General features: G+C 41.3%; 1 protein-coding gene across 5 annotated transcripts in view; it reads right to left on the bottom strand.

The window, feature by feature from the left end:
* Positions 1-16,912, bottom strand: part of gus (splA/ryanodine receptor domain and SOCS box containing gustavus) — a 174,728-nt gene that overhangs the window by 10,670 nt on the left and 147,146 nt on the right. For 4 of the 5 annotated variants that reach the window (XM_087344284.1, XM_022068177.2, XM_087344285.1 and 1 more), the window contains one exon: positions 595-815. In XM_087344284.1, the coding sequence (XP_087200410.1) occupies positions 595-619 (25 nt within the window). In that variant the 5' untranslated portion in view covers positions 620-815. Of the gene's footprint in view, positions 1-594; positions 816-5,030; positions 5,158-16,912 lie in introns of those variants that run through there. The other variant, XM_022068178.2, reaches the window with a different exon arrangement.

Genomic DNA, 16,912 nt, shown 5'->3' on the forward strand with positions numbered 1-16,912 from the left:
AGTGACACAGTACATGACCATGCCCTATGTACAGGAGTACCCTTAAAATGGTCATGTGGAAGCCCTCAATGCATCAAAAACAATAAGTTCTATATCTGCTAACAGAGAGAACACAATATTTTCTTTTCTAACATTCCCAACTGAAGGACTTGGCCAACATTCTGCTTGATGAAAAGGCAGCGGCGATTACATCATGGTTCATGGTACGTCACATTCACTTTTAGAGGTCAAGTTTAATTAACGAATGACAAGTTGCGCGAAGTAAACAGCTACTTTCAAACATTAAATTTCTGTGATGGTATTTTCTTGGATGAAAAGCACAAATTGTAAACGCAGCTCTCACCGTGCATAAACTAGACAATCATATTTCCAGATTAGTAAAACTTCTTGTACGAATCAGTTTGGGTTGCTGCAACAAGCAACGTGCGTATAAAACTGTATGACCTCTGAAACGTCGGTAAACATCGACCAGACTACACGGCGCAACAACCCAGAAGACAGAAATCTTCATCTTGAAAAGTGTTAAAAATCTAATGAGGAACGGAGGGCGAGGCAAATCCAGAAAGATAAGACTGGACGACTTCTACTACATGCCTGATAGCTTCTGCCCCATGTTCATGCCCCGACTGCTGCGGGTGCGTCGGTGTTCTAGGTACGAGGCTGACTTGTTGGGCAGGACGGCAGCTTTGTAACTGTGTCGACGTAGCTCTCTCAGCTCCAAGCTGGACGCAGCTGTAGCCGCACCCGACGCTGAGGCAGAAGAGGAGTAACGAGACGCCCGTGGGCACTGGCTACTCACACCACGACTCTTGTACCTGAAACAACGAGAATCAATTTGTAGCTGTGCCCTCCACAAGCACCGAAATAAATAATTCTCGACATGTCCAATTTCCCAGAGTAACATGCAGTTCTGAACATCTAAACCAACAACAACAAAATTAAATATTTAAAACGAAAAAATTAAAAGATATTAAATTACGAACGAAATGGAAAGGAAATTATTGTTGGAAAGACGATAAAATACTGGCAGTAACAATTATGGCAGAGAGGTAACAGAAAATTTAGAAACAAGAATAATCTAAGTCAGCGGTTCTCAAACAAGACTATGCGGCTATGATAAATTATATTTTAACAAAAAAAATTCTCTTCAAGGACACATACATCTTCATTTAGGCATATGTGTAATTCTGATGGCACATAACTCTCATCTGGAGATACCTTAAAGGAATCCTAAAAAAGTCATTTTTAATCTGGTGTTTAAAGTACATCCGACAACCACAATAACTAACAAACCTTTACGTCAGGTTATATATACATTTTTATTGGTTTTTTTTAAACTGACAAACTGAAAGAGGTAGAATGTCAAGTTCAGTGCTTGTTTTAAATGCTGCATTACTCATGTCCCAGTCTGTTCTTTACTAACAACTAAACATTTGTTAAATCTCTACACAAAATGGAAGCCATGACCCAACACAGTAATGACGACACGAGCTGTTTCTAACTGCCCAGTTCTGTTTTGAATTGCTTTGTCATGCAGGATAAGTTAATGAGTTTTAATTATTTGAATAGAAACAAGCTCAAAGGACTGTCATCATCTGTAATCACAACGAGTCCACAGATCGTCCGTAAAAAAACGAGACATCTTGGTGACGTGCAAGAACAAGATTGCAGATCTCAACTCCAATGAAGTACACACATTTTCCATAAACCTCAACCAACTTAGTCTTTTAAAACAGCTGTCTTCTGGTATGTTACACTATATGGTCTGGTAGATTAATGGCCATTGTTTCAGAACTGTTTACTGCCTTCATCATTCAGCCAATCATCTTGACGATGAAGGCAACAAATTCTCCTGAATATCTTAAGACTACATGGCACAACGTCCCAGACGACAGCCAACTTCATACTCGCCACCACAAGAACCTCAAATATTAGCTACAATCAAGCCTCTGATCTGTTGACAGCTTCTTTACAGCAATTGTTTCATAATGTAAGTTAGCAAAACTGACCCTTCAGCCATAATGTGACGTGTAAAATATAGAATTTACACAGTACTTGCGTAAACTTTTGAAAACATCAGTAAACCTCATTTGTGAGAAATTTCCAAAAATTACTTTTAGGTTTCAGAATTTTAAGACTCAATCCCTTTAATCTAGATCGCCAAAAGTTACTTTGGTACTAAATCGCATACATTCTGTATTTTACACCGCTTTTGTTGTGTCATCCACGGACAATGGAGTTCGAACACGGAGGTAGTCATGCCTTTAACGACTTTGCAGTTCACATACAACTTCCAAGAAATTCTCAATGAATGCAAATAAAATTTATTACTTCCCCCCCCCCCCCCTTCTTTGGGACATTTTGGATTTTTCATTAGTAAGCCTGGTTTGTGTCTGTGATCATAATACTTCAATGTTTCTCCTAGTAAACGCTTAAAAATCTGAAATGGTGAGAATGTAACACTGTGAAAAACAAAACTGTACTGTACACTCAAAGTAAAAAGGCACTAAATAAGAATTTAGACTGTACCGATAAGATCTTCTGAAACAAACAATTTATCAGCAGTTTAGTGTATCGAAGTTGGTAACATTGAAATGAAAAGGCATGTCATCCGGAAGACCTGGGAAGACAACTGAATTAATGAAGTAACAAAATTAAAATGTAAAAGTTAACACTGAAAATCTCCATACATCAATGGGCGTAGTTTAGAACATGTAAGACAAAGAACAAAATAAATTTCTTCCTGCCTTGTGGGGCAGCAGACGAAAAAATGTGAGTCAAGACCACAGTATGTACTGAATGCACACCTGCCTTAAACCAATCTCATGCGGACAAGGACTATTCTAAGGTCAGGCTCCTAGAAAATGGTTCGTTCCGAATGTAAACGCGGGAAATCTAAAGATAATTTAAGTTCCCCTTTGTGTTGTGCTACGAGAGAAAACATATTTCTCCGTACCGTCAACGCCGCACCGTGTGGTTAGCATTCCTGCTTGTGAAGTAAATCACAGGTCCAAAACGCAGCCCAGAGACCTACTACGACAGTTCTTTGGTGTTTTTCCGCATCTTTTCTAATTCATTATTTACTAATCACCGTCTTTCAATGTGCTGTATAGTATGAGTTACTGACAGCGTTGTCAAATAAACCACAAATAGACAGGAACAAATAAAACACGTACACAGAAGTATGTCGCGTTACTTCGTTTGTCGAAATGGCGAGGAAGAGCTTAATGACTGTTGATAATGAAACAGAAATACTGAGCGATGTGGTAATGAAATTCCTTTCACCAAATCTGAGAGGAGAGAGTTGAGCTGTTTAAGCCACAGTCACTCGTAAGAACACCAGAAAACAGCACACACACAGTACTTAACGCGATCAAATGGCCATGAGAAAATTTCGCGATAAAGTACTGGGCAGATCTCCAACACCAAATTGTTGACGAAGGCTGTGAGAGAAGGGGGAGTTTTCTCAATGTTGGCAACACTGGTTCACCCCACCCCGATGAACAGAGCTCCTTCTACAGCTCCCACCGTCTGAGGGCCGGTCGCTAGTGCCCTCCACAGCAACATAATCGATATATCGACTTCCGTTTTTTTATGTTAGCAAAATTCAACTGCTGATAAAATCTTCCTCTACGATGACGCACACGTGGGCTATAGAAGGCGAAGAGGTGGCGTGGAGATAAAACACGGATTCTATACCACGGCACCAAGCTGTAGAATTGTATTCGCGAGACACCAGGTTTGAATTTCGGCCACAGGCTGTACAAAGAGGGGTTCCATGTTTTTATTTGTCTCTCAAGCCAAACGAACGGACAGTACCTTAAAACAGGCCACAGCAGTCTCCTTTCAAATACTTGCCTACTCACCAGCATTCATGACCATCTTCCTATCACATTCGTCTGTGAATAAACTCTGCAGCTGAAATTATGTTGTTCGACAGCATCGGAAAGGCGGACTCTGAAGTACACTGGCATACCAGACGTGTTCTTCACGACACATCATGTAGGCCGTTGTTCCACCAATGCGATCCCAGGTCGTTAATGCTTCTTTGGCCATATTTGCACTAACAAAATCCTGGTACCTCATGCACAACAATGTCTTCCAACAATGACCTTGGGTGGATCCACAGCCAGTCTGCTCGACGCCGTGAAGATAAAAATCCCTATAACTACCGGGAACAGAACCTCGGTCGTTCAAAGCCCTTAGCCAGTCACGGCTGAGCCCCCCCCCCCACCCCACCCCCAATTTTCGACGCAGTCCTCAAATATCTTTTATGTTGAAGTCCAGCTACACGAAATGGTGCTAAATGTACAGACTCACTGCAGTAGTGCAAATACAAGCTCCTAGTCACAGGGCCAACATGACCTTCGCCTGGCCGTCACACACGTGGACAATTCTTGTTTAAAATAATTCAGCGACAAGTTACAAAATCTGAAAACCCTTCCACACCTACTCTTCACAAAAATCTGTGCTATTTATAAGCCGCCACGGATCATCGCCGTGTTCACAAAAGCCCACTATTTGCTCCTACCCCTAGCCACATGATACCGCTTTCATCTCAGACACGTTTTAAACATTTTCCTCCTACCATGTCTAGTCTCGCAAGCAGTATTTCCTCTAGGAGTTCTCCGTTTGTAAACACTTCATTCTACCAGACGTGTTTCAGACCCTATCCACCTAACCGACCTTGGTTTGAAAATCCAAACATCAGGTGCAGCTCATGTTATTTCCACGTCGCTTCTGGTACATTTTTGATTCAGCCTTCAAAACGAAATTAGTGTTCAATGTCGCACTCTTATACTAGCTTTTCCCTTTCTCTGATGACGTGGTCCGGTCCACAGGGCGAAATTATAAATCAGACCGGGAGGCATGTACGACAGTCTCTCGAACTCGGAACTTCCACAAACAGTTCAGAGATGTCAGTCAAGGTACACAATGGCCACGTGTGTCAGAGCAACACGCGTGACGTGACGTCACAACTCCGTGACACAGTTGACCTTCGTCTCATCCTGGCAGCTAAGTTTCATTACCTCATGCAGGAGGTGTGACCGACGCCTTCCCCAAGAGTACTGTGCGCGTCGGAAACGTCGTCGCGAGGAACGCGCGTTGTGTACAACTGCGAGGGATTCTGAACATCGGGAACCACGAACAGGAAGAAGAAATTACGAAACCACAGGACGAACAACTCTGGGGGATAAAAACACAAGGACAAGAAATCAGGAGCTTCAGAAATCAATGGCTCCACTACTTAACATATGTAAGAGACAGCACAGAGAGTAGATGAACCTGGCCTATCTGAAAGCGGACAGGCATCCAGTATCCTCAACGCAATGAGCTATAAAACTAAGTGTTTAAACGGTACGTTGTCATTTTAATAAACAACTCCACGATAACAGCCAAAGAAAAACATAATAATGACAATAACTGTCATACAATTTTGTTGAAGCGATCAGTTTCACGTGCATCTGTCATTTAAATTCCCTTTTATGCCCGGTTCTCCCTCTTAAATTCCGTTACAGAAGAAATGCCCCTCACCAAAACCAGAATATTCTACTAAAATATGTGACGTAGTTATTAAAAAGGTTGCAGACTGTTTCAACATTCTTCCTGTGTTCTTACGACAGTGGGAAATTCAAACACACTGGAGTACAGTTCTCCCATAAGATAACAGAGGGCATGCATGGATGATTAAAACAAATACGTTTCCTAATTTACGGGCTACATTTATTGTAAATCGCCTTATTATTTTAGTTCACAACGAACACTTTGCGTGCTACATGCCCCGCCCATCTCATTCTTCTTGACTTAATAACCCTGACAATATTGGGGGAGGAGTACAGATTTTTAAGCTCATCATTATGCAGTTTTCTCCACGCCCCATCGTCTTCTCTCCTATGCCCAAATATCCTCATGTAGACAAATTTAAAAAATTATTAATCTGCTTCTGCGACCAACACCACAACGTCCATGACAAACATCAATTTCCTTCCAGTCATTCTGATATTAATTCGACCTGACGGAAATCGCCATTGAGGGTGTGGATTGGGTTGTTAGGTTACTGTTGCGCAGACCATCATGCACAATGGCACCATCATTCCACGTCACGAATTCAAGCAGTTGTCATGTCTTTATTACGAACTGTAAGAAGTTTGTTTACTTTGCCGTATGGTCTAAACTTAAATATTATTTACACTAGCTTCGCCTTTAAAAATAAAAATAAAACTAAATATTAATTGTAACAGTTAAAATTTTCTAGCTTATACTCCACCCTCCACATCTTAATTTCATCACGAAGCCCGAGCGACAAGGTAAAGTTCTAATAATGTCTCAGAAGCACGCGTGATTTTGACAGAGCAGCCACGAACAACACGAATTTTGGACAAGTTTGACTTCATTGTATAAATCTTTATAGAATTATCGCTCCTGCATATTAAATTGTAAGTTATGTTAATTTATTATGTACCACTGGAAAATTAACTATATGCATTAATATAAACGTGTCTAGATGGAAATAAAATATTCATCGGATGGTAGTTCCTGGCCGATAACAGGAAAAGGGTTACATTCATGATGACGTACTAAGATGGCAATCAAGGCTGGTGGCGAACATTTCAACATGTGCAAAGACAATGGCGAAGTCAGTCAATGCTATGGCCACCCACCACATCCACCAAGCAGTGAGTGACTTGCAAGCCACACTATGATTCTCACAATTACCTTCCTGACCGTGAATTAAGGAAAGTGAAAGTTGCCTCCTTACGGCATCCGTCGCCCACCTGACCGAACAAAGAACAACTTTACTACTCTTAAAACGTACCATCCTGTTCTGTACAGTAGTAATGAAAACTTCGTAGTAATCGCCAACACATCTGTCACTTTATGTTCCAGCAGAACGCCATCTTCAGGTGCTCGAGATAACAACGTCGTTAACATATGCTAAAAATATATAGTTTAGATGCTAATTGAGTTGTATGGATCCATACTGCAAACACCTATGTTTCACTCCGTCGTAAGCCCAATTCTGAGGCTTACTGTCTTCATCATCAGGGCGATTTTGAAGGCTGTAAACACCTCTGAAATGTCGGCATATTTCCACCAGACTACACGCCACAAGAAACCCAGAACTCAAATTTGTATCAGTGCGACCACTGACAGGTGAACGCTACACTGCGCACAGTAGTCTACCTGCCTCGAAGACTTGCAGCCGGTACAGCCTATTTATAATTATTTTGCATTATGAGGCTCGATTAACACAGAGAGGACGAGTCTGATGGAAGTTTCATTGTGCGTGATCACATGGCATGTCTTATCATAATAATGCTTTTCACCCTGGGCACAGACTGCATGCAGGTAATGTACAGTCTGCACTATAAACATGTACACATGGGAGACAACGCGTTCACGGTTATGAACGTTCCATTTTACGCCTCCAAGACATGGTGTATAAGCAGCGGCGAAAATGTATCTCTATATAATAATAAACAATTATTTTTATTATTCGTGCACACAAAGCGATCGAATGGTTAGAAATCCCGCTTATAGTCGGGAGGTCCCGGGTTCAAATCTCAGCCCTGAGACCGGCTATCCTAACATATTCTTTGTGGTTTTCGTCAGCCCGTCCAGGCATTGCCGAGTCACAACCTTAAATTAGGCCATGGTCTTGACAATTCATTCACCATCATAAAACCTGAACCTATACAGTTTGACTCACTGAACGCATCGTTATATAAACCCACAAATAATTAAATAATAATTTAAGAAACTATTTTGGCAAACGAACGTCTCCGACGCTATAAACGCCTTGAACCCCGACCTGCACAAAATTTGGGGTGAACGAACTGATGCCTTGCAAAGGCACTTTAATTGCCCCGTTCATAATGCGGGCTCATGGGGGTCTCGGTACGTCACGTCAAAAAATTAGCAGTCAACACTCGGACCATTCGCGTCGCAGGCGAGCTCACTACTTGTCTGCGTTGACTTGTACCATGCGCCTTACGCATTGCTTGTTTCGGGGTTAATTCTAAATCGGAACAGAGCAGTAAGACGGCTGTAGCAGCAACTGTAATTCGTTACTTATTAATTTAAGCCCACACCCACGAAAGAATGAAAGAAAAGACAAGACAGAACGAAGAAAGATAAGGAATAGAAATACAAGAAGAAATTAAGAAGAGATCGTAACGTAACAATTCATGCGATAATAAATTCTTCCTCAGTACCCTGAGGACGAAGATGGTGGTTGGTGTTTTCGTCTTTCAACCACCTTACACGGCTGGTAGCCCGCGAATAATTCTTTATACAAAGTCGCCGTGAGAGCTCCCAACCATGTAGAGATCCTCGAGTTCGCCAGAATGTAACCTTTAACCTAGGTAACAACAGTCTGCTTATTTGGCACCAGAACGCACGCGAGGATTCACGTAAAGTGTGTCACTGTTATCATATTTTAACCAAAAATTTTATCTGACAACAAAGTACCTAATACTAAATTTAATGACAATCCGTTCATCCGTTCTCGAGTAGCTTCATACATACAGACAGACTGACAGAAGAATGAGTTGAACTATTTAATAGACGATCCACAGGAATGCGAATGTACAAAAAAGACACAAGGGTAAAAGCAGAGACAGAAACAAATACGAAAAATAAAGACAGAAGAGAGACTTCAGGTACAATCGGCTCCATCTATTATAATTTCAAAAGTGGTGTGCTCCTTGATCTATGTGACCCGCCGTTACATCGTAAATGGCGATGTAATTTATGCAGCCCCGAATGCAATGTAAAAGGTGATGCATGTCTGATACTACGACACTAAGACTGAGATAATGACGGCTATTTAGAACGGCAGACGAATAGCGGTTTACTCAGTGGCCATACGTAAGGCCCGTCCATGATTTTGGATACACGTTAGCAATCATCTTATTACAGAAATTAATCAAACGTTAACACAAGGCCACTCCGATTTAAACTTATTCTGTTCTTCTCTTACGTAAACAGGCTATTTAAAACAAGTCAGAGTGTTACAATTAAAAAAATCTGATGACCTAGACGGCTTAGAACTGAATGTACAAAAACTCGTCGAGTTGCTACTGTCTGCGGGTCTCCAGAACGCGCGTCCTTACTTGCGCGGCAAAGAACACCCGATACTGGAATTCGTCCCTTTGCGCGGTAACACTACAGAAATCGCACCTGAGATTCGTCCACGTACAACTCTGCCAAAAACTGACGCACAGTTACGTAAACATTGAATTTTATAAAGAAAACGGCCAGTACTGAGGGCAGTGTGCAATAACGCGACGACCACGAAACCGTCTACCGCACGTGACTTGGAAACTTGTGTCGATGTACATTTATCAAGTTACATCACTGCTCTGGTTATCTCGCAAAATGCAATCATGTTATTAATTCCGAAACCCTCTGTACATTTTACAGTAGCATGTCGTCCAGCATCCAAATGCCGCATTTGCCCGAATTTGATCCGCGCCGAAATTACATCACACGTTTTAAATGAATAAAAAAAACCCACGCAATTTATATATTTCAAAACAATAAAGTATACATGTATCAAACTTTTCTTTGGAACTAAAAATATATCCTTGAAATGTTTAATTAATTCGTTTTTGTGTTTGCTCGAGTTTGTAGCGCAATATTCAAAAGAACTGAACATGTACAGTCAAATTTTCCGGGACGTATTTGGAACCAGACGGAGATATCTAGTGAGAGTGTCCCGTCGGCTTTAAGTTCTGAACTCCTTGCGAAGGCATCAACGAGGGTGTGGAGTTTCTTCGATCAATGCGAACCACTGTGGGATTACGGGGTTGTGTTACGTGTTGGCATGGCAACCAAGTCTTGCAAAGAACTAACAAGTCATACCACCCCATGTGCTATGGATCGGGGCAGCTTAGCTTAGAATAACGAGAGTTTGGTACTCACACTACAAAATTGCCACGACAGTAAATCGGTAACGTGATCGGACAAACGTTAAGGTCTGACCTATTTAAACGTAATCCGCGCGCTGAATATGTCAACAGGGCTGGCTGTTCCTACGTTAAAAGCAGTTGAACCGAAGCGGCTTTGCTGATGCGCGAGGAATGGTACGTCCACAGGCGTAGACGATGCGGTCACAGGATGATTCCGGCTTATGACAATCAGATTAAAGAGGGCAAATAATCGTCAATCTATGACGCTTCCCCAAACACGACCAAAGCTGCCGAACGAATTCGAAAAGTCCCGAACAACTCAGCAAACCTGGAATGGCGTAGTTTCGAACGTGACTTTGGCGAAGGAGATTTCAGGTTCTGACGGCGGCGATGTCTTCTGGACTCCTTTGCGTTTCAGGCTTGAAAAAAAATTAACAACGTTTCTGGTGGGGGGGGGGGCGCTTCTGCATCGATAATCGCCCTGATGAAGGTAGCAAACATCCAAGAAGACGGTCGGTATCGTGACTTGGCATAATCTTGTATTTGCGTCTTCAATAGACCTGATATAAAAGAATTTCAACAACAAATAAGAGTTAAATATGAATAAAAACTAAAATAAATGTGCAAGTTAGCAAGAAACTCAACACCATAACCCAATCCAGAAAAGATGCCTCAGACCTATTACTTGAGTGGTTATATCTGTGACAGAATCTGTCGTTAAATATTACGTACTCCTGTTTATTATTATTATTATTATTAGTGAGTAGTATCTATAACAAATTGTCAAGAACTTGCAGGAAATTGTCGGAATTCATAACACAGCCGCCCTAGAGTCGATAAAAGTGGGAATGTGGTCCAAGCCCTTCCAAGGGGGAATGTGGTTTCAGGTCTCAAAGGACGGAATGTTGCCCCCATGTATTAGAAGAGAATGTGTCCCCATGTCTTAAAAACTGGGAATGTGGCTGAGGTCTTAAAACAGGGAACGTGGTCCTAGGTCTTAAAAGGCCGAAAACACCTTAAATCTTACATGAACACGTAAAAATATCAAGTAGATGTTATAAATAACTGCCAGGGCACTTTCTTTGGGAATTATATATTCCCGCCTGTCAATTTCTAACAAACAAAATAAGATACAAATACCAGTGCTAACCATCTACAGGTATATATTTTTAAACTTTACGAACAATTGCCCCTTAAAATGAAAGCTTACTTATTCTGAAACTGTTAAATTATAACCACCGACCAGAGTTACGTGTGCCAATCAATACACTCAGCAACCACCCACGGAAGTCAAACAAATCAACACGCAAACTGCAGACAGTCACAAAGCAGAATGACGTATATTCAATGCCTAAATTATAGGTTCAAGGAAACGATACCTAACGGGAAATTACAGGTCACTTATTACTCTGGAGTCGAGTACCAGGTGAACAAACCAGTGGTCTTACAGCACCGAACACGGCTAGTGAGAGGTACTCCAGTTCAAATACCGATCGTCAAACCTCGCCGAATTCTTCAGTCAGCTCAAATACCGTCCCCGTCACCTCAGACACGGAAAGATACCAGCTTCAAAATCGTTATCTGTAATACCAACAGATCCTAAAGTAGGGCAGGGACCAATCCCTTTAACACAAAGGTCCGTTGCTTCTCACGGTTACTAAAAGACGTTTTACCACCGATGCGTCAATCTACCAGACTCACGGGGACGAACAATACTACAGAGCAAATAGGCGAATTCAAACATCGGCTGAACACTCGCGCAAATTAAGAATGCGCATAATGAACACCTGCAGACAATACGCGAGACGAGTTTCTGTACGTTGTTACGATGGCAAATTTAGCTAACAGTAGTGTTATAAAACGTTTTCAAAAACCCTGAACATACAGCATGGCGGAATTTCTTATAAAAATGGTGAGGGGGCAATCTGAACATATGGGGTATGAATATTTCGACCCTTCAACTTTGATTTCCGAACTGTGAAACGGAATAAGGTGGCCGTATCCCACAACATGCCTAGACACTTGAGAAAATAACGAAGCATCTAAACCAAACATGGAGTCTCCCAGCCGAGAACGTCACAAATATAAAGAGTACTTCCTAATCACACAACTGATATTACAGGAAAAAAAAACATGAATTACAACACCCCTCATATATCGTAAATACATAACTACCTACCCCAAGGAGAAAGGTCGAAACTAAAGATCGATACCTTCTACTTTCTACCTTCCGAAATGTATGCCTAGGTAGTCACTTTTGTCTTCCACAAGCCTTACGCGGTTAGTGAGGGACCCTCGTCTGGCATGATATGTAAAACACCTTTCTTCAGGTATCAAATACACAAAAGTAATATGACAACGGCTTCAAAATATTCCCAAAAGACAATAAACAGGGGGTTAACATAAAAACCGTACCTTATAATCTGAATATAAATACAGGCCCCGTACTTAAGGACAAAGTCACCAAAAAAGAGAGAACGTAAGGCTTTTGCTTATCAAAAGTTGTTCCGTTTCTATAGCAACGACGTTATTATACAGACGGGAACCCACAGCAGAGAGATAGGAAGGTTCTGTCAGTATCCGAACAGCTTTAATGTTTCTGCCTTGTACGTCTCGTGTCTTCAAGAGCTTATCAGACCAACAATTTAATAATTTGACGTTTGGGCTTTGCTGCTTCACAAGGAAAGAAGGGTTTAATAGAACACAAAACTGAAATGCTTCATTCTATTCTGGAGGTATCTGGTTCGAATTTATCTTGAGTTACACTCTGTCTTGTGATTTTTCCTGGGCTGCCTATGTGTCTCCACGGAAAAAGTAGAAAAGTACCTTGTAATACCACGATCGACTCCCAAAATCCTAATTCCTATTCATGCTGTGTAAGATCTGCAGTTTAAACAACGTCGTTAACTAAGCCAAGACTGAATCAATGTAGCAACTACATATTATAAAATTAAGTATCAATGTTATAATTAGTAATACAAATTGAGTTAATTACTTGCATAGTGTATCATATAAAAGCCATTTTGATGTGTGTTGTATTTTATGTTTTATTGCCCTCGTAAAAGCCTTAGTCTTCCCACTAAGATGGCAAAATGTTCTGTTTATAAAGTCCACTGCTATTTGGCAGAAGTACTTATTATATTTAGCGATAAAAATGCTCAAAGTCAGGGAACGAGATGAAGGTAAAGAGAGATACAAGACTGACAAGAATAAAACACGGGCGAGAGACCCCAAGTTTTACAAATAATATGTTCATTTCTTGCACTGAAATTATATCCAAATTATGAAAGAGGACAAACGAAATACAAATTTTAGATGATATCTTTCGTATCTTTATCTCGTAACTTCGCCTCCTTCAAAAAGCTCCCTAACTGTAGCAACATTTATCAAAGTGCCCCGCGTTCTTCGGAGGATTCATATCCGTCGTCCGTGAATCCAAAGCGGTTATAAAAGTAGGTGGCTAAAATACAACCCTTAATTCAACCTTTCTAGCATATGCTAACGACTGCTGGCTTATGAAAACTATTTAAAACGCTGTTCTTACTTCAAAGAACATGAAGATGACTTCTTCTGGGTTCTTACGTCGTGTAGTCTGCTAATAGTTTACCGACGATTAAGAAGTCCTTGCTGCCTCGATCATCAGGTAAACTTCTACAAGACTACACGACGCAACAACCCAGAGGACAGCCATCTTCAGACTCTCCGCCGCGAAAACATTCAAATCCTACAAGACAGATCACGCTTACAAATGTATTTTACAAACTTTATGACAAATGACTGTAATCTTGAGACTTTCGGGGTGAGGAGGTGGGGTGAAGGAGGAGAGATAGCGTCTGCCTTTAACTCTACGGACTTCCTGCATCCCTTGCAAGTCTCAAGATTACAGTCGCGTACTGTATACACACAACGAGCGACTTGCTGAGATCTAACACTTAAAAAGCAAGTGGTATATTTGGCTGCCGCTAATCAAAAAAGGGTTAAGAAAGGAAAGGCAGAGCTAATGCCAATGGCTCAAGAGGATAAGTTCGTATTGTGGTCGCAAGGGGGTGGGGTGGCTCATGTCGCAGTTACCCGATGTTAGGAGCCCTCAACCACTACGAAACAGTAGAAGAAACTGGACGAAAGGACAGTTTTAGTCATTGCCTGTCAGGGCTTCTGTCTCTATTTCTCAAAACAAAAGTTTTTAAATTTCTAAAGCCATTTACAAAGATTACTGACCTTCATCCAAAATGTAAGCGAAGGGACCCTGGTTCCTGGTGGTCAGACTCTCAGACCTTACCTTAAACCAGGTCAACGCCACTTTCTTAAAAAAAAAAGGTCAATGTTACCTGCGGATTTAAAGCTAAAGGTAAGTTACCATCATGTCTAACAAAGGGCACATGAGACCTGGAGGAAATGCTTCACACATTCTAACCTTACAAAACAGTACAGAGTGGTTGTGACCCAGAGACGGCTTTGAAGAGACGAAGGGGAAGTTCTCTGCCGTTGTCGGGAATGGAATAGTCGGATTTTATTCTACAGATAGACCGAGACCTCGTCCCTTTATTAAGACCCGGCGGGACTGCATGAATGGGGGATCAGACCACTGCGAGGCCTATACCATCAGTTCAGCAGTTTCTTCGTGGACAGAGTTGGATTCGAACCTTGGTCTCCTGTCTGTAGATTCCCAAATCCTTCTCAGTCTTTACACATTCAACCAGTTCACTGTTACGTCCTCATAACACAACAGACCAGCGGAATGAAGGCAGTAAGCACCTCTGAAAAGTATTTGAGGTTTTCACGGAGGTGATTTTGCAGATTGCTGTCTTCTGGGTTGTTGCGCCGTGTATTCTGATTGAAGTTTACTGACGCCCTGATGACGAACCTCTGAAACTTCTATCAAACTACATGTCGCAACAACCCAGAAGACAGCAATCTTCACCTCCGAAAAGTCGGTAAACGTGTATAAGACGTTTCGGCACATCCCAGAAGACAGTTAGAAAGTTTGTGTTGAGATGATTAATAAGCCTTCCTTCAGACGACCTACGAAAGAGGTTTCGGTTTCAGAGTTCTCATGTCGTTTCAATGCTCTATGAAGGTTGTTGATATTACCGAATCCAGTTCTGTTCCATACATTTTTTTATTCAGAAACAATAGGCATTGGCAAAAAAACAATTTTCCTATGTTACAGCAACCGGATAGCCACCCTGTTTTAGAATACTGTTCCAAATTAAATTTCCTCACACATGATTTGGTTTGTGCTTCAAGTTCTGGCAACTCGCATGTCGATCGTCCTCTTTTTGTAATTATTTTCTTTAGAGAAAATTCCCTACTATTAAACCTCCGTTTTAAAAGGCGTTCGACTGCAGTCACATGAAGGTTCTCAAGACAACGTTGATTCTAGCTGTGCGTGTTGCCTAATCACTCCCCTGCCACTTGTACCGCGAGATTGGAAATGCTTCCCTTGCACATGGACCGTTTACTTACTGGAGTTTAACATGCTTCAAAATACGATTACAAATACAATCCTGCACCACCTAAATATGCACGTACAATGTTTTAATAAAAGTTAATGTTGCTTACAACACCGAAAAGAACTGAAATCACATATAAACAGTTACTTTTCACATCACTTTTGAAAGAACACATTCTTTCGTCTCTGCACTACGGGCCAAGAACCACGGACAACACAGTCAGAATTACTTCCTAAGAAACTTCGAGGTGGGACGAACTCTTACGTGGATTAACGAAAGGAAACTTGGTTAACTCCCCCAAGGACACTCGCTGTCTTCGGTCCGGTCTCTTGCTTTGTACACGCCATGTTCTTGAGAAGATAACAAAATTCAAAATCCTTATTATTCAACTTGAATTATTTATGTATAAATTCTTTTCGTTTCAAAACTATGGAAGCAATGTTTCCCTTGTTTCCATGCACGGCACGCCACTGCTCTTACGGTACCCAAAGGTTCATAACCGTGTTCACAAGAGCCTACCACTAGATCCTAACCTCAGTAACATTAATACAATTCACAACCTCCAACCTTACTTATCGATAATACATTCTATATGAGTTAAATGACTGGACTGAATATTTGGCAAGTAAACTGACGGAATTTCTGCAAGTGTCTGGGAATTAATGCAGCCTCTCCGCCAGGGATAAGTCATAGACAAAACATATTACATTAACAAGTTTCACCTTTGCGAGATTTTAGGTTCTCACCGCGGAGGGCATGAAGGTGATTGTCTACCGGGATATTGTTCCGTGTTGTCTCGTAGAAATTGATCGACGTTTAAGAGATGCTTCGCTCGATTATGGAGGCAGTAAGTACGTCTGAAACATCGGTAAATTTCTGCGAGACTTCACAGCGTAACATTCCAGAAGACAGACGTCTTCAAGAATCTCAATTAAGCTAAAGAGCATATTTTGAGCTAGAACAGTTGACGTAACAAAGAAATAAGAAAATTACACACTGACGACCGTTATAATTCCACTCTTCTTCAGAAAGATAAAATGTACAGTGCACGAGATGTATAAGAGAAATGACAAATTAAAATAAAATTTTGATCATAAAACAAAAAGAAGACATATGGAAGAACATGATGTAAATGAGTCCAATGGGAACTGCATGTACCACCTGCTTCAACAACCAACAGCGATTATTTCATTTAACAGCATTAACCAGTTGTAAAGACGAAGTGTTGGATTTCAGCGGTACGGATTGAATATTTAAACATTGTCTGGATGAGATTGGGGCTTCAAAAACTTGAAGAAAGTCCTTTTAGGAGAGGAGACATTTCCGTCCAGCCAATTCCATCAGTTTTTAACGTCACCTACTCTTGCTTACGAGCGAATCTTACGGCAGTAGGATTCACTCCGTATGGTTCACCGACTGACGCCCTCTCTTGGGGACTTGCGCTCCTGGAGGTAGTTTTCCCACGTGCTGAAACTCCACTTTAGTCCGCAGGAGGCTCAACACAACACAGCCTAGACCTTGGATGTGCTTCAAATGGGGGGGGGG

The sequence above is a fragment of the Zootermopsis nevadensis genome, unplaced genomic scaffold (assembly GCF_977971745.1).
Source record: "Zootermopsis nevadensis isolate Lab colony 2312 unplaced genomic scaffold, Znev_1.0 Znev_ptg000007l, whole genome shotgun sequence".
In the NCBI taxonomy this organism is placed as follows: domain Eukaryota; kingdom Metazoa; phylum Arthropoda; class Insecta; order Blattodea; family Termopsidae; genus Zootermopsis; species Zootermopsis nevadensis.